Source organism: Synchiropus splendidus, chromosome 3 (assembly GCF_027744825.2).
Source record: "Synchiropus splendidus isolate RoL2022-P1 chromosome 3, RoL_Sspl_1.0, whole genome shotgun sequence".
Lineage (NCBI taxonomy): Eukaryota > Metazoa > Chordata > Actinopteri > Syngnathiformes > Callionymidae > Synchiropus > Synchiropus splendidus.
Window position 1 is genome coordinate 32,293,392 of NC_071336.1, and position 20,601 is coordinate 32,313,992.

General features: G+C 45.2%; 1 protein-coding gene across 2 annotated transcripts in view; it reads left to right on the forward strand.

Annotated features, from left to right (window-relative positions):
* The window catches only part of gpr158a (G protein-coupled receptor 158a), a 76,208-nt gene that overhangs the window by 30,395 nt on the left and 25,212 nt on the right, over positions 1–20,601 (forward strand). For both annotated transcript variants that reach the window (XM_053858837.1, XM_053858838.1), the window contains exons 3-5: positions 3,253–3,355; positions 6,906–7,132; positions 8,496–8,564. In XM_053858837.1, the coding sequence (XP_053714812.1) occupies positions 3,253–3,355; positions 6,906–7,132; positions 8,496–8,564 (399 nt within the window). The remainder of the gene's footprint in view (positions 1–3,252; positions 3,356–6,905; positions 7,133–8,495; positions 8,565–20,601) is intronic.

The window sequence follows — 20,601 nt, forward strand, 5'->3', positions numbered from 1 at the left end:
TTTGCACAGTTCCAATAACTCCTTGCATTACTTGATGAATAAGAGTCTCAGCAACATCTGAGTGAGTCTGTGACTCAGGTGAAGACAGGAGTCGCTCAGTCTTTTGTCACATCGATTGCACAGCTCAGCGCGACGGGTCGTTCTGAAGTCAGTCTCACACATTACAGATTGGATCCCACTCAGTGAACACACAGTGGCGTTCTTCATATTTATTTGCTGCAAATGAATGGATGTGACTGGTGGCCGACCACGGAAGCATCGTCCTCGTCTGCCGCGGAGAGATAACCATCAAACTCAATTAACGGCAGATGTCAGAAGTGGGTCAGCGCCAGTGTTTGCCTCGCTGCGAACACCAGCCCACCGCGAGCTCTTCAGGGCGTCCGTGATATAATGATGCCTGCGCTGGTAATTATAGGCCTGTGATCTAAATATAGAGTCGTCTGCGCTCCCCGTCCGTCAGCTGCAGTTAAGGACCAACACCACCTCCGTGGTTGGTTAACCAGGCGACTGGTCCGAACCAAGAGAGCCACTGCCGATGAGTAGCCTGGGTCTTATAAAGGGAGGATGGGAGATTTTAAATCTCCCTCATACCAGGGTTAAAAGAGATGATTCAAATGCTGGAGCACAAAAATCTATCATTCTATCTATCCAGCTATATTGCTAGCTAGCTATATAGCTATCTTGCTAGGTAGCGAGCTGTCACTCTCTCTCGCTCGCTATCTATCTATCTATCTATCTATCTTGCTAGCTAGCTCGCTAGCTATCTGGCTAGCTATCTGGCTAGCTATCATTCTATCTATCTATCTATCTATCTATCTATCTATCTATCATCTTGCTAGCTAGCTAGCTAGGTATCATTCTCTCTCGCTAGCTAGCTATCACTCTATCTCACTTGCTAGTTCACTTTCTATCTAAATGTCTATATTGCTATCTGTCTATCTATCTTGCTAGCTAGCTAGCTAGCTATCTGGCTAGCTATCATTCTATCTATCTATCTATCTATCTGTCATCTTGCTAGCTAGCTAGCGAGCTATCACTCTCTCTCGCAAGCTAGCTATCATTCTATCTCGCTTGCTAGCTCACTTTTTATCTAAATATCTATATTGCTATCTATCTATCTTGCTAGCTAGCTAGCTAGCTAGCTATCTGGCTATCTATCTATCTGTCATTCTATCTCGCTAACTAGTTATCATTCTATCTATCTATCTGGGGCCATAGGAGTCTAAAGAAAAGGTCAATAAATGAAGAAGGCATATTCAGTGGGAAAATTCATATGATTTGACTTTTAACATTTTTTACATTACTCGCTACCTCAGCGAGAAATCAACACATTTACATGAGCAATGTTTACAGTTAAAACAAGAGTGACTTTACTGCTTTTGTTGTGCAGTTTAGAGTTTCACTCTGACATCTTGAGGGCTGTATCAATACTGGTGAAGGGCCACATGTGGCCCCCAGGCCATACATTGCTCTGGACAGGTCTAAAGTGAGGAAATCAGTCGTCTGGAAGAGACTCGAATGAGAGCCTCTGCTCCTCCAAGCTGAGTCGGCTGTGCATCTTTTTGAGTGAGGGGCTCTTGGTAACCAGGAGGAGGCCCCTGGGCTGGACTCCGCACATGGTGGAGGGATAGAGCACCTCCAGAGATCCTGCTCACCGAGGGTGAGACGCTTGAATGACACGACTTGAGCCGTGAAGAGCCGTTTTCCAGGCCAAGCATCTTCACTGTTGCCCTTTTGAAAGTGTCTCTGGACTCTCGAGTCCAACTTGTGCGAGGCTCGGGTAATTACCTGGAGCCGCTCCGTCTCTCTCCACGGCCTCGACTGAAGGCTGCGACTTGAAGTGCATTCACTGAGGAAATAGAGGCCACTTCTATCCCGTTTTCTATGAAGAGCCTCGGCGTGTGCGACATTTATAGCCGCCCGTGGCCTTCAGATCTCACAAGTCTGAAATACTTCAGAGTGACGTTCTATTCTGGGCTGGACTCTTCTTCTGTGCGGGAAATGTGATTAAAGAACTGGCTGGATCCGGAAATAGAGCGACCTCCTCGATCTGTTCATTAACCCGCTCTGGTTTGAGATTAAAATATCAGATTGATTTGGCAAACTGGGCGGCCAGGGTGCCCCCTCGACTCCCCGGCTGTTTTGAAGTCGTGGCGGCTTATAATGGAGTGGAGGATCATTTATGTGGAAAAGCAGTTGGAGGAAGCTACAGTAGGAATGAAGACCAGTGTGTGCCCCTCCTGGAAGTGCTCCCCGCAGCTGGACTGCAGGGAGAAGGTGTGAAGGAGAAGGTGGTGGGGTCTGTGACGGATGAAGATGAATGGGCTGCGACCACTTTCCTTTTGACAACATGTTATGGGTTTTTATTTGTCCGTAGCCCCTGCAGCCCCGAGGGCTATTTTCACCCAGAGTCAGTCAGTCCTTTACAGGGAACAATGGAACTTTTGGGATGGTTTAACGCAGAGGTCGGCAAATGAACTTCCTTAGGGGCCATAAACAAACCATGGCCATTCTGAGGGGCCAAAAGTCTGGTTGAAAAATATAATAATAATAATAATAATAATAATAATAATAATAATAATAATAACAATGATAATAATGACAAAACAAAATTTAAATCCACAATATTTGAATATATCTCCAATATATTGATGCATTCTCATTGAAAAAAGCACTGACGGGTACATGAGGTATCATGAAACAGTGATGAAACAGTGACCTAATTTTTAGAGGCTACTAGATGACGCTCTTGGTTTAGAAATGATCTGAGTTTCATTGAATGAGTTGTTCAAGTCCAAACATTTGACAGCAGACAGCACCATCTGGTGGCCTCTGAAACTCAGGACACTGTTTCATGAAACCTCCTCGACCCATCACTAGTAAAAAGTAATGTAAAGTTGTTTTTTTTATATATATTATATGTATTTTAGTGGCCAACACAGACATATTTTCAGTTCAGCTTCACTTTGACTTTATGAGGGGCCACAGAGATACTGGCTAAGGGCCTCTGATGGCAGGTTCTGAGGGTCCTGACTATGATGCAAAGCACCAGCGGACGCTGTCATAGAGACAGTGAAACACTCAACATTTTAAAGGGTGGTTTTGAAAGGCCTTACATTCCATAAATGAATTCAATAAATTCATTCAAATCATAATAAAAAGATGGTTTCGTTTTGTTGTGGATATAAATATTCAAGGTCTGTTAAACAAAATGAGCGTGGCTTTGCTAACGCCGTGCTTCTGTGTCCGCAGTGTTTGCCTCTCCGTGGTCATGGATTTGTGCTGGACAAGTACAAGTGTCAGTGCAAGAAAGGGTTCTACCACCCGAGCAGACTGGCCGTCAACGGAGTCACAAGTAAGTCAGTCCACCGTCTGTGAGAGGGAGAAGGAGAGCGCCCCCGTCTGGGGGAGCAGGGTTGTGATCAGACTAGCTCACAGTTGGGCGGACACACTCATGGATGGGGAGGGATTCTAGGCAGCTGCGGGTTGATCCAGCGCTGCCTCCACCTGGACTCGAACCCACGGCCTTCTTGCTCCACTGATCACTCAATAAGGTGGTTGTAGTAACATGATTGAGGGGCACTTGTCAAGTTTGTGTTGAGTGTGCCGCACTGGTCACTTCCAATTTCACCTTTTATGAACAGGAGTCACCAAGCAATGCACAACAACATTTTAATTCAATTAAAATATGCTGTCAGTTTGTCATTCTAATCTTGTGTGTTTGAAAAATGAAATTGCTCCTTGAAAAACTAGTCTGTAATATGTAAAAAATAAATAAATAAAAAATAAAATAAAAATAAACTTTGGTATTAAAACTGTTGTCCAATGAAAATCATGACCTTCAAAAATAGTGTCAGAAGTAAAATACAGTGGAACAATATACTAACAAATGAGTGAAAAATGGCAACGACAAGTAAAACATAATGAAAATAATTATTAAAAATTAAAAATTCCAGACTGAAACAACAAAACAAACCCTGTATGTATGAAATACAGGCTAAAATCTGTATGACTGATCAAAAAAAGTTTTTTTTCCACATTCAAAACTGTTTTTGAGACCCTCAGCTTTGCCTCCTAAAACAAGCAGCGGTTTGAGGACAGAGGCTGGACAAGCGAGTCTATAAAAAGAAGCTACCTGGAGAGTCTTATCAGGATGGAGCGAGGAAACAGTGTTTAATGGAAATTGACATTTCACAGTGTGTCCTGTCTGCGCTGAGTTAATGAAAAAGTTCCGCCGACGGAGACCCCCGATGGTTCTCACCTGAAGTCGCTGCCTTCCACCCCGCTTCAGTGACCCCGCTCCCTCCAGACGCTCTTGTAATGTTCTCTCCCGACTCACTTTAAACTCATTATTGGTCCCTCACCAAAGACGTCGGCTCACGGAGCAGCAGCGGGCCAATAACACGGCCGGTAATCCTCCGTTCCTTCAGCGGTGGAAGTTGGCTCACCGCGCTCCTCCTCTGTGGATTATGAACACACACCAGCAGTTGAACTGATCGCCGGCTAACCAACCGGAATGAGCAAACACTGTGAGTCATCGCTACGGATATAAGTCGTCCTTTCAACGGGATCAATGATGTGCCGAGTCAGAGCCTTCTGAAAACTAGGCCAGTTTCTTTTTAAAGGAAAAATCCCCACAAATCTCTCAGACAATGGCTGTTTCCAATAAATCCTCCGCAACCTCACAAGTCCGATGTTTGTTATCTAAACCGGCCACATGGGCAACCCCTCACCCCTCAGAGACGCCTACGCACACCAGCTACGACCACCAGCTCCTTCTCCGGTGGTGGCTTTCATTGGCTCTCACCTCACTTCACCCCGGCCTGGACGGACTGTCAGAACCATTGTATTTGTATTGACAAATGATTTAGAATTCGCTTGAAGTTTAGGTGGTCACCATATGAGTCCCTCTCAGGAGTCCCTCTAAACCACTGAAGATGTCCAACCTGGTCTTCCTGAAGTTACACCTGAAGTGGGCCTCTGTTTTTGGGTCTATCTTCACAGTGGGAGTGTGACCTCAGGGCACATAAAGACCTCCACTTTCTCAAACCTGCAACCATCTATTGACCTCAGAGGAACCTCTGGGAAGGTTCTTTCCAAGCCAACTTTCCCCAAGTCGGAGGAACCTCTGGGAAGGTTCTTTCTAAGCCAACTTTCTCCGAGTTGGAGTTAAACCCCCTCCAGTCTTGCTGCAGCACTGCTCACCAATGCCCTCCAACTGGACCATGGCTTTACATCAAGAGGACTTTAGTGTTGGAGGTAGTGCAACCAAAACCAGAGCACACTTTTCTCCCAGAAACCCATGTTCAGTCACCAGACTGATCTGTTCTCCATTCACTCCATGTTCCTACGCTCACCTGTGGTTCTCAGCTTTGGGAAGTGACCGAAAGAACAGGTCCTGGTGCGGCGCAAAGCTCGACAATCTGTTAAAGACCCACAGTCGAACCACTACTCCTCCACATTGAAGGAAGCCAGTAGAGGTGCTCTTGCTTCGTGAGTTGGTCCCCGAGTGAGGTGTTGCTGGAGGGACCAGGCAGAAGTTAGACCGGGTCCTGGGTCTCAGTTTGCCTGGGGACACCCCGGTATTGTAGAAGTTCTGTAGGGGGTTTCCACAGGGCAGAAGGTCTAGAGGATATCCAACCCCCTTGTCTTGTCTTGTCTGACCATTGAGTAGTGAAGGGTTGATGAGGTTTCATGAAACAGTGTCCTGATTTTCAGAGGCCACCAGATGGCGCTGTCTGTTGTAAAATGTTTGGACTTGAACAACTCATTCAATGAAACCAAGAGCGCCATGTAGTGGCCTCTGAAAATTAGGAGTTTCATCAACCCTGCAATACAGTTTCATGATATCTCATCTGCCCATCGGGACCATTGAACCACGTACAGTATCCACAGATGTCAAAGTATTTTTGGCATGTTGAAATAAGGGCAAGCTAGCTAGAGCATCAATTTTGACACAATGTTTGGACTTAAGACAACTACTACTTACACTAGTGCAGTGAACGCTGACTCTGGTCACTCCGTTATTAGACTTGGAACTGGACTCCAGCAGAAGAGACTGGACTATCGAAGAGCCATCAAAAACCAAGCTAGTGTCTTGTTTGTATTGGGACGGTCGACGGTCATTGCGCCGACGCTCATCATCCCCATGTGATATTCTGCCACCGGAACACGGCGCAGTCATGTTGACTCTTCATGTTCGCACATATAGATCCATCATCCCGATGTTGACACGATGTCAATGGAGTCCCTGTAAGGTCAGAGCGGGACAGAGATTTATATCCACTCAGGAGCTCCCTCCCTCCGTCACAGACTTTGGTCTTCACTTCCCCCGATAATCTTTAATCACATGTGGATCATGGCTGATTAATAGCCAAACAACATGCTATCATCCTGCTAAACGTCCCCATTACGACCTGCCTCACACTTCATTACAACCGTGGAGGCCAATGAATGCACATGCACTGGTCCGCCGTCAGGAACCATGGGCTTTTATTGGATTGTTTTCCAGCTCTGCTCACTTCCCTACGCCGACTCACAATCCAATAAGGTTATGGCCGCTAAAAAAACAAGGTCCTGCTGTAGCTTGTTGTGGAGAATCCTGCTCCTCCCCGGGAGAAACCTGCCGGCTCGCTACAAAACGGCACAGTGGTCCGTCAGCGGTGAGACTGGCTGAGTCAGTCTTCCGTTACAAAACACCAGCTGTACTCCTCCATCACAGCCTCCTTACTCCGCTGCTTCACGTCCTCTTCACACAAGCTTTCACATCAGACCCAACAAGCATCTGACACCATTTGTCCTGGGAATGAGAGAAGACTCGCTGAACCCCTGGTCCTCCGATGTTTCGCCAGGATATTCTGTCATCCCAACCAACCATTGTTCTCCTCCTCTCCGGTCTCTGACAGGAGTGGGGAAGACGGGAGCACCGGCCGACAGTGGTCCCAATGCAGACGAGGGGTCGTCCAGCGACTGCCTGCCGTGTCAGGAGGGCTGTGCCTTCTGCAAGGACGACACGCCGTGTGTGACTCGGGAGGACTCGGCTCTGCGCCTGGCTGTGCTCTGCTTCCAGTGTCTCTGCATGCTGGTCATCTTTGTGAGCATGGTGCTCATCTATAACTTCCGCAGGAACAAGGTTGGTGTCGGCGCGTTCACTCTCTGTCCACCTGTTCCTTCTTATCGGGATGTTGCCGAGATAAACAAGATAAATTACTGAATATATCCATTATCCATCCGTTATCTTCCATCTCTCCATCCATCCATTATCTGTATGTGCTTCCATCACCCATTCATCCATTATCTGTCCATCTCTCTATCCATCCATCCACCCATCCATTATCTGTCATCCATCCGTTCTGTCCATCTCTCCATCTCTCCATCCATCCATTATCTGTATGTGCTTCCATCATCCATCCATCCATTCCTTATCTGTCCATCTGTCATCCATCACCCCTCCATCCATTATCTGTCATTCATCCATCCATCCATCCGTTATCTGTCCAACTCTCCATCTCTCCATCCATCCATTCATCCATTATCTGTATGTGCCTCCATCCATCATCCACTATCTGTGCCTCCCTCTGTCCATCCATCCATACATGCATACATCCATCATCCATAATTATCCATCTGTGCCTCCATCCATCCATGATCTGTCTGTCCCTCCATCCATCCATCATCCATCCAATATCTGTGCCTCTCTCTGTCCATCCATCCATCATCCACTATCTGTGCCTCCCTCTGTCCAACCATCCATCTATCATCCACTATCTGTCCATCCCTCCCTCCCTCCATCCATCCATTCTTTCTCTGCCTCCATCCATCCATCATCCATCCAATATCTGTGCCCCTCTCTGTCCATCCATCCATACATGCATCCCTATAACCATAATTATCCGTCTGTGCCTCCTTCATCCATTATCTGTCATCCATCCGCCCATTCATCATTAGCCATCTGTCCCTGTATCCATCCATCCATCCATTCTCTGTCTGTGCCTCCATCCATTTATCATCCATCCAATATCTGTGCCTCCCTCCCTCCCTTCATCCATCCATCTGTTCACTGTCTGTGCCTCCATCCATCCATCCATGCATCCCATGGCATAATCGTCAGCCTGATGTGTCGGCGTGCTACACAGATGATCTGCCTTCACCGTCAACATAGGATGCAAAAGTCCACTTTCCCAATGTCATTTTAATGACTTGAATGCCACATGAATCCCACAAAGTTTGTCCATACACGACTGAAATACTAACACCACAGATAGGTGTTTTTCTTTTGTGTAAAATGTCACAATTCAGTCATAAAACTTTTACTATTCATATCAGCTGGGATAAGCTTTTCCAAATGTTTTTTTGTAAGAATTTGGTCGGCGTGCCCTCTGAAGGTTCCTAAGTTTCTGGTGATTGATTTTTGAGAAGCTATCGCATCACAAGCGGATTTATGCTGATGTGATGCTGTGACGTGGTCATGACGTCTCTGTCGGTCTTGTGTGCAGAGCATCCGAGCGTCCGGTCTGGTCCTGCTGGAGGCCATCTTGTGTGGAGCTCTGCTGCTCTACTTCCCGGTGAGTCCCTCTCTCTGCGACTGTGTTCAGATTATCGCCGTGACACGCTCCTCTGAGCCGAACACAAGGATCCGCCTCTTGACTGAAGGTTGACATTCAGTCTGAGTCCACACCCGTTCATCTCCCACAGAATGGTGGATCACAGCAGGTTTCGGCTGGGTAGTCACTCCCTGTCAGGCACAAAACTGTCGCCTATAAATCTTCGTGCCGCTGCTGAGTGTGTGGCTGACAGTCGGGCGATGATAAGCCGCCTTGTTCTCCGCTGAGGACCAGTGCTGGCTGAGACAAACATCCTTGTCGCTGGTCGCTGACCCCCTGCGAACTGTACTGCGAGCTGGCCAGCCGTCCCATCTGTTGATCAGCTCCCCTGATGCTTCTCGCACGCCTCACCTTTACTGACTGCTAATGTGTTCAGCAACAGGCCACCAATTATGTTACGACCTAGAATCCTGATATAGCGCTTACCTCATTAAGTCAGAGTTACATCAACCCAGTCCAGGAAAGAAGGTTCGCTCTGTTTACTTAAAGTTTACGTTTTACAGTCTGCTACTTACAAAAGTAACAATATTCCAGTTAGATCAGTGGTCCCCAAACCAAATAATTAATTAAATAGTTATTTCTGTTTTGTGTATTAGCTGAGTATGAATGAGCTTTTATTTTGAAAAACCTTTATTTTGAAAAATGGGAAGATGGGATTCTCTCGGTTAAGCCTCGGTCACTTGAGAGCCGAAATGTAACCCACATGCTCGCAAAATAAGTAGCAAACAGCCGTTTCTTTGCGAAGGGAAAGGGGCTCAGTGAAGAGACGGAAGAGCCTACGACTTCCAAGATGAAGAAAGTTTTAAACTGTTTGTTCAAACCGTGAGTCGTACTTGAAATATGGATTTATCGCGGCCGTCTACTCCTAGATGGGACCTTGTCTTGTCGTCTTGTTGCATAGAAAAGAACTCAGGGCTCCCATTGATTTAACAATATGGCAATAAAAATGTTCCAGCAATTTATGTTATATGTTTAGGTTTTGTGGTGTGTTTGTATGCTGTTTTGAAGGCATGTTTAAACGGTTCAAAGTGGCAACTTCATACCCCCAAGGCCACGTTGCAATTGTCAAGAATTGACCGGTCCGTGGTGATAAAAAGGTTGGGGACCACTGGCTTAGATCACAATGATAAGTAGCTCAACAAAGGGGAAAATGGAAAAAGAAAAAAAAAAAACTAATAAATAAGTAACAATAAATGGATTAAAAAAAGAGATGAAGCCAGAAGAAAGGTGAGGCCACAGGACAGGTAGACAGGCAGAAGGACATACGCCATGATGTCACACTCATTCATGGAAGTGTAAACGCAGCCTGAACCAAGTCGGTATCTGGTGCCTCTGGAAACAGAGTCTTTTGTGTCAACACTGCGGTTTCAACACCGGAGAGATTCTCTTCGAAGCACAAACAGTCCCTTCCTTGTGTGTCACCTTTTCTTCATTAATCGTCGACACTTTTCATTTCCGCTGGCGAGAAACCAGACTTTTGAAGGGCAAAGCCTTAAACATTGTGATCCACTTCTTCAGAAGGCATTTCAAGTTTAATTAGCAGGACTCATACTTCGGTGTCATTTTTTGGGCTGCATGTCAAAGTTTTAACAAGAGACTTTTCCTTTTTTATTACTTTTAATCAGGTGTTTCAGGTTTATTTAAAAAAAGTTATCCAACACTATTTTAGTCTGACAATGTCTCCTTAAAGTAATGCACTTTCAGTCAGTATAGCACAGACTTGGTACCTAGAGTGTAGACCAAACACATAGAAGTTCCCAGAAAACTACATGCATCGTCGTACGTGTCTTGTGTTTAAAGTCTGTCTTCTCCATTGAGGCTTCAGCAGCAGGGTTCGACGATGAAAACAAACCCTGAATTTCCCCCCTCTCCTCCCCCCAACACCCAATGTTAAATCTTTCAATGTTAAAGAATCCTTTGGAAATATTCCTGGATCCCGGCAGTGATCCGGATCACTCCCAAAATGGAGTCATTTGTCGCTCGTCCCAGTTCCTTGAAATTTCATCCAAAACTGTCCGAAACTTTTCAAGTTGTTTGAACACAGACAGACAGACAGACAGAGACAGACAGACAAAGGATTTGGAAAAGGTAACGGCTCAGCTACATGCTAGCTTAGTCTAGCTGCTAACAAGCTGTAACATGCATTTTAAAAGCCCTAACTTAGCTGGACTAATGCCATAATTCGGTTTTTGACGAATTCCATCAGTCGGTTTTTGTTCCGACCAAAAAACCCACCCACTGTGGCCCTTTTGTGGATCGGTTTGACACCCCTGAAATACACCATATTTATTCCTGTTTTTATATCAACTATATTACATTATACACGAAGCTAGCGTCACATGACCAGCATTCTCACGTGACTTGTCAAATAATAACTAATTGGGGACAATTGTTCGTCTTAATTTTTGTTGAGTTACATTGACAGAGAGTCAAGTACAGGCAGATGTTTGGAAGTCATGAGTACAAAAAAGCTCCTCAAGCAGGAGAGACAGACATAACAGGGACGGAAGACAAGGTCAGTTGCGGGGATGAGAGGCGCTGAATAACTTGCTGTCTGTCTGGTCAGTGTGACAACAAGTGCTCTATGTAGATGATCAGGCAGGTTGTGAGTGTGAGTCGGACTATTAATTCATTCTACCAAGAATAATTCCTAAAATACTTAACATCTCTCTCGAAATAATTGCAGTAATAATAAAATACTTCACAAATATTTCTCATACATTTCCTGTTGGTCAGTCTCTGCTGCTTCATTGGTCCTCTAAAATGCGTTTTCACAACGCAAAAATGAAATCACAGACCTGGACTGCAATTACCGTAATTTCCAGACTATACGTTTTTTCTCGCAGTCTGAGCCCTGTGGCTAATACAACAGTGCGGCTAATATATGCATTTTTACAGGCTGAAATCAGAGGCTTTTTATTTACCCATAAAGCTCTCTAAATGCGCTGTTTTCGCCCGCATGTCCACAGCTCCGTCAAGAGAGTCGATCTCCAGGAGGTCTGGAATCGAGAAGCAGCCACTGAGACCGGCAGTGGTGTCTGCATCTTGAGCAAAACAGAGCATTTTGATGGGTTTAATGTGAATAAAAGATGCCTTGAGACAAAGTGCGTTCGGCTCAAAAGTCCGACGTGAACACAAGCGAGTCGGGCTCTGGCCGGCTGGAGAGCTGCACCTTGTCTATTGTGAGAGCAGCGTGGATAAATCAAGACGCTCCATATTACGCCGCTAGTTTCCGCTATTTCCTCACTCTCGATGCTGGACCACAATATGAAAAGCGTTTTTAAGCCGGTGCACCACTGACCTGTCCACAGCGCAGACAGCGCCACTGCACCTGGGGCATATGAACAACAGCTATTTTCCTTCTTAAATTTAGAGAGCGCGGCTAATATTTCCGTGCGCTCTATAGTACGGAAATGACGGTATATTCACCTGCTGCACATTCCTCTTGCTTTCTACACCACCTCAGCTGCTTCAGGGTGACGGTTTATGTTTATCTAGGTATCAAGTTGCTCATTATTTGGCAGATGACCAGGCTGCCGACGCCCACGTACCATCGATCTGCACGCGTCCACATCACGCGCACCTCATGGGTGTTGGAGGCACGGGCTAATTGCAATTTAGTGGCAGCCGCGTGGCGCTATATGCTTAGCCAAGCAGCCCAGGCTAAATGTAATTAAAGCCAACTGATTTAGAGGCCGCTAATCAATGCAATTTGCCGCGACAAGGTCCTGGAAAGTAATAATGTTTGAGAGGGAACGCGAGCCGCTGTTGTCGGTGGCTGAATGACTCCACGGATCTCAGCAGCAGAAACAGAATGTTTTTCAAAAGCTGGCCGTGATTCATAAAAATATCTCTCCGCTCCATCGCGAGGAGAATTTCTTCTCCTCCACTGCAAATTCCACACGACTGCCATGGTGGGACGCATTACTCCAAATCTAAATATAGATCCAGAAATATTCTGCAGCTGCTTCTGTTTTAAATAATTCCTCTGTTATTAAGCGGCGGGAGACACATTTCATCCCGCTCCTGTGGTATTCTGCCGAGCGGAGACACGCAGATTTTTATTTTTCTTTCCCCCGTGTCACATCCAATAACTTCACTTCCCCCACCCCAATTCTTGCTCTCGGATGAAGAGGGAGGAGGCGGGAGTGATGCAAAATCGTGGCAAAGGTGGCTATTTCTGTCCGCTCCGGAGACAATGGAGAGAAATGGAGGAGCGCGGACACGCATTTGTGCTGCTCTGGATTAGCTCGCCGGCGTTCGCCTTTATTTTCACGTGGAAGGGGAGAAAGATTTGGCAGCTTGCGTGACGACCGATTAGCTCGGCACCATTTAGAACTTTGTTTCCAGCTTATTGACATTTGACGGAGCCAAAAATAGACAGTCATGGACTTGAAGGATGACGTCATTCAGAGGGCTGTTTCCAAGACAGAGGGAGCCTGCGTTTGTGGCGCGACTGGGCAAACGCATTTCTCATCCAGGATGTCAACTGAATTATGCTTACACAACTGCTAGCTTCGTGGTCTGCTGCAGTGCATCACTGCGAGTCCTCCACCTTCACCATCTCCATCATCCCATCATCGTCCAGAGCAGGACAAGGTGCGGCCCGGGGGCCACATGCCTGCGCACCTGCAGCCCTCAGTATTCCAGTTTCATTCAGTACTTTTCCATGCACTTGAGTGCATTCACGATATTGTTCCTCGCCTCCGGTTCTCTTGGGTTTTTCGATTCGCTACTCCTCCCAGTGGAGCCGTTGAGTTAGGGGCTTTTTTGGCTTCTTTTTATCAGGGGCTAGAAAGTCAGCAAAAAGCTCAAAACACAGCCACACTCAAAGATCAGAACTAAGTCGTATCGTTGGCCCACAAATCGGGCTCAAAGAACCAAAGATTTGGCAAAAATCGAAAAGTTACAGTGAGCAATTAAGCTGGTTAGAGAGGAGCAGAGGAGGAAAAAAAAGTTGGTTGTGCGTTTCTAAACTGCGATTGTGGCCAAACGGTCGGGCGCAGAAACATGAAAACCTCCAGTTTTGTAGTCACACTTGTCCTCTCTCGTAAAATGTGAAATGAGTTCCCGAATTTGCGTGACTGACACGGAAGCGCTTTGTATGAGTGTGTGAGTGGTGCGCGGTGCATTCACGAGCTGTTTATTCATAAACCGCAGCATCTAGTTTCCCTTTAAAATTGGATAATTTTAACAGTATTTTTCAGTAATGCGGCGGTGATAAAAGAAAGTGGAAATATTTCAACTCAAACCGAGCCACGCTCTCTTCTTATTTCCTGACGACTGAAAGGATGCACTTGTTAACTCGACTCCGGTTCAAAACACGACGAACCCCTGATCATTATCAAGTATTAAGTGGAGCTTCTTGGACCGTGTCTGGTGTTGAGGAAGAAAAACACCCAGCGCTCGGCTGCGCACCAGCCCCCAGAGACTCCAATCATTTACACCTCCAGCTGCTCTGCCGCCGCAACAACAACATGTTCACACAAAAGTGGCACTAGCGTCTATATTTGGAGCGCTCACACCTTCCGTGACAGAAAGTGTTTCTTGTACACATCCCTGATCACTGAGACGAAGCAAGCCTGGCTTCCAAGAGGCTGATGTGGAGGAACGTGGCTGGAAACCAACGTTAACATTAATGGCCATTGATTTGTGCATCTGTGCCATGAGAAACCAATTGCGAACATCCAAGTTTCAGATTAACTGTTGACATTTATAATCTCCAGTTGGTGCAAAGCTTCAATCCCTGTAGGTCATGACACGGTGAGCAGGATTTCACCACGGAATGAAACCTTTATAAGGCTCCAAAAAATGAAAAACGACGGCTCAGAATTGGTCCCCGGCCCTCTAGTTTTACTCATTTCCTAACGCGTCAAGTGTTTGTGTGCCACCACTTTGCTAAATTCAGATCTTCCAGTGAATATAGACTCTGTGACTCCCACTTTCAAAAGCTCATTTCTGAGGTCAACAGTATGTTAGCGCTGCAGTAATGACCATGTTGAGACAGGACCAGAGCACACACAGACCAAGTCTCAGACCAAAGTCATTACAGACAACAGAAGCACAAGTATATTAGTCAGTTCTTACTGCCAAATAAACAGCAGTCATTTTTTCAAAATACAACAACTTTGTTCTGTTCTCAGTTTGATTGGATATTTTCCACTGTATATATTTAGTTATTGCAAGTACCAAATAAAGTCAGTCACTAGAAAGGCACTTGGAAAGTGCAGCCCACTGCCAAGCAGCTCATTTCCACCTGGTGATTTTCAGCTGAAATTTTTCACCTTAACCCATTTTATTAAAATGTTCAGAAGTTCATTTTATTTTTAAATATTATTTCTATTATTATTAGTCAGATTCTAGAAAGCCTAATGGTACAGCAGGTGGCAGTAGCGGTTGGGAACTCAGCAGAAGTGATTCCCAATCCTATTTTAATGATGATATATGAGTGCTGATGTATATTGCAATTCTTTCTGTCATTCTTTTATTGTGATTCTACTGCTCCTGCTGGTGGTATTGAATACTGCAATTTTAGTTTTCTTATTTCACTGAGCCAATGAAGGAAGTTAAATCGTACCCTTCTGGAAATAATACGTGAGCGATAGTCAGCGTTGGTTGGGGGGCCAGTTCTTCACCCCAGTATGACCCGAGGTCACATTAATGTATAAGCCAGAGTCTAGAATCTCTTGGGAGCGATACAGAGGAGCCTCACTGGATCAGATATGCGGATCCTCTCAGTCCTTGGTAAATATTTGACTCAACTTCTGGTTTGATGTGAATTTGAAATTTGATTGGTGGCTTTGTTCGGCGTGTTTCTGAACTGATCCGCAATACCTTCAAGAGACGCGTCTGAGCTCGGCTCACGCTCTTTTTACCCAGAAACGGATATGAAGTCCCCAAAATGTGATAAAAATAATGAATAAAGTTGGTTCTGGCAAATACGCAAATAATTTTTTCCGCTCTTGTAAGAAATAAGTTTTATAGAATCCAGATGGTTTCGGCATTCCTCTAGGTTTCTCGACTGACCATGAAGCTGCCTCCCAAGTCTTTCTCTGCGGAGAACAGTCCCATAATAGCGCCTCCTGCTGCTGTCTCTCTCCGGTTGCCTCCGCGCTGAAGTGTTCCACTCACTTCCCTCTGTGTAATCTGAGTGTCATATTGGGGACACCGTACAAGTTGGGACTTGTTTCTCCGCTGGTCCAACTCGAGCTGAAGTGCTGGTGCAGTCCAATTGAGAACTTCCGGGGCCCGGCTGGCGCGGCTTCACAGCACATCAGGGGTCTAATGAGAAACAGTAGGAGCAGGAGATAATGTATCCTGACCTGACAAGCCATGAAACACCGACAGCTTGCCAGTTCCCCCTCTGCCTCGCTCTGATCCTCCGTCCAAGCTGTTCCGACACTTTCACTGCCACTTAAGTGGGGCCATTCTTCTAGTCATGCTCCCTTGCTGTGGACGAATTTCTGAGGTCCGGTCACAGTGTCTTGGTGTCAGAAGCCTCTCCTCAATGAATTTCATTTGATTCCTTTAGTACATTCACTTGGACATCAGATTTATCATGTGTTTCTAGTTTGAGGTCAGACAAAGCCACATAATTCAGGGGTGCACCGATCAATTCCCACTGCATCCGTTACGTGAAACTGCCTCTCCGCTGAGCTCAGGCTACAGACTGCGATTGGCAGCTCCGCCCACCAGATGGCGTCACCAGCAGTGTTGCCACAGTGACTTTGAAAAAGTAATCCGACTACTGTTTACTGGTTAGTCCCTCAAAAAGTAACTTTGTTACTTAACTGATAACTTGAATTTAAAAGTAACTAAGTTAGATTACAAGTTACTTTTCAAGTTACATCTGGCAGCCGACTACAGCTCTCATTGCCTAAACAATATCTTTTATGTCAGTTTTGAGGTAGGAGTTCTTTTGGGGGTCCAGCGTTTTTCCATGTTTGTGGTCATTTTTTTTTAGCACAATCTCAGTTTTATGAATGTACAGTCAATGTTTTACCTTGACACACTCGAACCCATCGGAGCGAAAACCACACACAAAAAGCAACAAGAATGGAAAAACAAAACCAAGTGATATATTGCCATTTGTATAATAAAATGTAGGGAATGCCCCATTATTTTTTATTATTGTTGTCCTTTTTTGCTTTTTTTTAACTACAAGGCAAAAGTTTATTAAGTCTCAGTGTGTCAGGTCTCCTGTTGGCCACCTGGAGGCAGTAGTTGCATTTAAGTGGCTGCTGTTACTCGCCTCTGCGCGCCGTCGCACGGAGGATAATTTTATTTCTGACTTTCGAGAGAAAATGCAACATCAGTACCTCACCTCAGTAGCGTTTCTTCCTGCACCAAAGAAAAAATAATCTATAAAAGTCTAAAAATCCGTCATAAGTGTCGTTTGTCCTATCGAGAGGATTTAGAAAAAGTGGGACATAGTTTTGAGTCCGCACTTTCGACACATTTGCAAAGCTACTTTATTTTGCACTCTTTAACCAGTGATTTCTGTGTGTTGGTGGACCCCACAGGGTTAATACTGTCGTCTATAGCAGACACTAATTCAAAGTAGTGGCTGTATTTTCCGCTAGAAACGTGCAGCTCTCTCCTCACGCCTCTGTTATTTACTGCCGTGTAGCCGGCAGCTTGACACGTGAGCTGCCAAGACAGCAGAATTTGTCATGATATAACGTCTCGAGCAGTTGAAAATGCCTGAGGCACCTCACCCAGAAACTTCATTCCTCCACGAACTTCTCTCTCAATGCAGAGAAACTGCATTTACTTTGAGTCTCTTCCAGATGTCCTGGCTTGTGAGTCCAGATGGAGAAAAACCGTTTGAATTTACGACCACCAGGGGGAGTAGAGATCCACTGGTCTACAGAGAGCTTTGTCTTTTGGCTCAGCTCTTTCTACGGATGTTGATTTTCAAGACGAGAAATAACACAGCTCCGCTACAACTGTTTTGGAATCGTGGATGTAATATAGTCAGCGGGAAGGTCTAGAGACCGGGGTCCTTGTGTGTGTGGAGAGACAAGACTCCTCATCACATGTAGGTGGGTTATTCCCTCTCCATCCTGATGTGGGCTGACACAGGAAGATCTCACTGGTGGAGCAAAAGAATAGGGAATAGCGGGAGGCGAGCACAAGTCTCCGCCGTGGCGAGACCGGCCTGGATGTAATTTACACCCGACCCACCTCGGGGAGCGGCAGGGCTGGGGAGGGAGAAACAAACCATTACCTCCCCTTGGAGAGCGGCCCCTCCCTCCCAGCTCCGAGTGTCGACTTTCATATAAAAATGGATCTATTGCTATTACGACGGCGGCCCGCCTCCTCGCCGCTGCCTCCTGCCCAAGGTGTTCGGCAGATTTCAAAACAGCAGGACCAAATAAGGCCCCTAATGGATGTGACTATTTCTTGTCAAAACATTAGCTCTGCTGCGACAGGATGATTCCCGCGGCTGGAGAACGTCCTATTTCCAGACAGTAAATGGCTGACAGTCATTTTTCTCATCTTCGGCTGGTTAGAAAAACACATAACAAAAGGAAGGGAGCTCGGCGGCGCCTCCTTCTGACGTGAGAAAGTCAAAAGTGTCTGCGGCACTGCCGAGTGTTTTCATTTCTCTAAGTGCTGTGTCACTTTTGGGCCGGTCACGATCGCCAACTCTGAGTCACAGTCACGGAATACAAATCTCGATGGATCCAGATAATTCAATCTGATGTATTAACTGAGACGATGTTAAAGATTGAATCTAGTTCAACGGGAAGTTGCTGTGGCTGCGAAGTGACGCTGGAGTTTAACTTGCCTCACTTGCTTTCGCTAACTGAGTCGATGAAGAAGAAGGAATCCAAACTGAGAACTTCATCCACCTTTGTTGTATGACGCATTTGGAGCACAAAAACCATGTTATGCTTCACGTTCTACAAGCTTCCGTTCCTTCAGTTCCTCAGTCGGTTCTTTCATGGCCACCCCACGGTTGTCTTGCTCAGTTCAGCACCTGAGTCAGAGGTGATGCGTTCATTTCAAAATGGTTCAAAGGTGTTTGGCTTGGAGAGACATGAGCACCTGAGGCCACTTTCCCGCATGGGCCGTACATCGGCAATACGATACGTATCCCGATACAGGAGGGGTGAGAGCAATGTCTGTATGAAACATGGAATATTTTCTGGGCTTGACACAAATTTTGTGCAGTACATTCGGGCTGATGCACAAAATTCAAGTCTCAATATTGAAGCCGATATCAATACAAGTCTATATGACTTTGGGTGACAAACTCAGATCGTAATAACATTTGAATATTCATATTTCGATATCAATGTATATATTTTGGCCCAATATTATGCTGCACTGTGGTATTATTAATGAGAACATCTGTGCATGAGACGACTTTTTGTCTCAGCAGATCTATGTAGGAATCCTACAGTAAGAAGGCTGTGGCTTCGAGCTCCGGGTCGAAAACTAAAGAAAATACAGAAACTACAATTATAAATCATTGTCGTTAACTGAAAAAAAATGATGGTTTTTCATAAAAACGATAACTAACTGTAACTGCATTGTCTGTTTTCAAAACAAACTAAAATGATAGCGAAATTGTCCTTTGTTTTTTAGTCTTTATTGATGTCAGAAAGAAGCATTTTGAGATGATTTTGAATCTATGTATTTCGGCTCGGCATGAGGCATGTGGGGTCAGTTGTGTTGGTGGTATTTGGACAGACGCGTCATCTTCCCAAACTGAATGCATTTTTTTGCATGGCATCCTTTGTTGAGTTTTTATTACTGATCGTTTTTGTGACCGAGTTCAATCTTCAGTCTTGTGCCAATACCTCATATTGAAGGAAGGTACTGCTCATAAGGTTGGCCCCTCTATACTCGGCAGGCTCTGGGGCCACAAGCAGCCCTATGCAGCCTATGCTCTTGAGGTTTGTGATAGTTTTTACATCTATTGGCTTAAATATAAGTTATTTTCCACGGTTTCAGATCCTCAATTTTAATGACATCATGTAGCTATTTTATGTTGTGTACTTTTGTAAACAACTCTGGCCTTTTTGCGATTTTCTTATCCCTTTTATTTAGTGATTTTATTTCAAAATCTTAACATTTAAACAATATCTATTTTTATGCTTGTAGTTTAATGATAATTATTTTACTTTTTTTAATATGTATGTATTGATCTGAATCACCAATCTTGAAACTTAAAAAAATTTCAAAAATAGAAAAAACATTTTTATTCAATTCAAAAATCTCAAATACACTTTTTATGATATCTTTCTGACTATTTTAATAATATTTTTCTGGCCCTGTAGAAACCTGGTCCCACAGGAAGTTGAAAAATTCTCTGAAAAACGTCTCCTCCAGTATGAATCTAGTTTTTCTTATCCAAACACTCTTAATTGCTGGATGGATTTAAATCCAAATGGCGTTCAAGCATGAACCCGAAAACATCAGTCCCGACAAACTCACACAAATGGCTGAGAGGTAGCTGCTCCATAATGAAAGTGACATCCACACTTAGGAGCGAGCGTCCACGCGCCATAACTGGAAGAGACAGGGGCATGAGTAAGCTGCTTTCAATTGAGTTGGAAGATTGTTGCTGGCAGCACCTGCATGTTGTCGCCAAAACACGAAGGTACAGATGTCGGACCCACTCACGCGTCTGCTGCGAGCGCTTCTCTTAACGCCGACGTTTCTATTATTCACGACCGTATCAGTGGCGGACAAACACGCTCACCTTTAAAAATGCATTGAAGTACAAAGTGAGATAAACAGCTTCAATTATTGAGCAGGAAGAGAAACCCAATTTAAAATGAAGCTGACGGTCGCGATGGAAGTCTGGCGAGTTTGTGTTTTTAATACTCATGAGAAGCAGATTTATAGAAATGCGATGGAGTTTTTACTGAAAGAACAGCTCAGTTGTGCCGTTGGGGTGGCTGAACTCTGCACCCAGCTGGAGGTGGGTGGTCCTCAGTAGGAAGGAGGGTGTGGGCAGTCCAGGTTGGAGATGAGGTCGCGG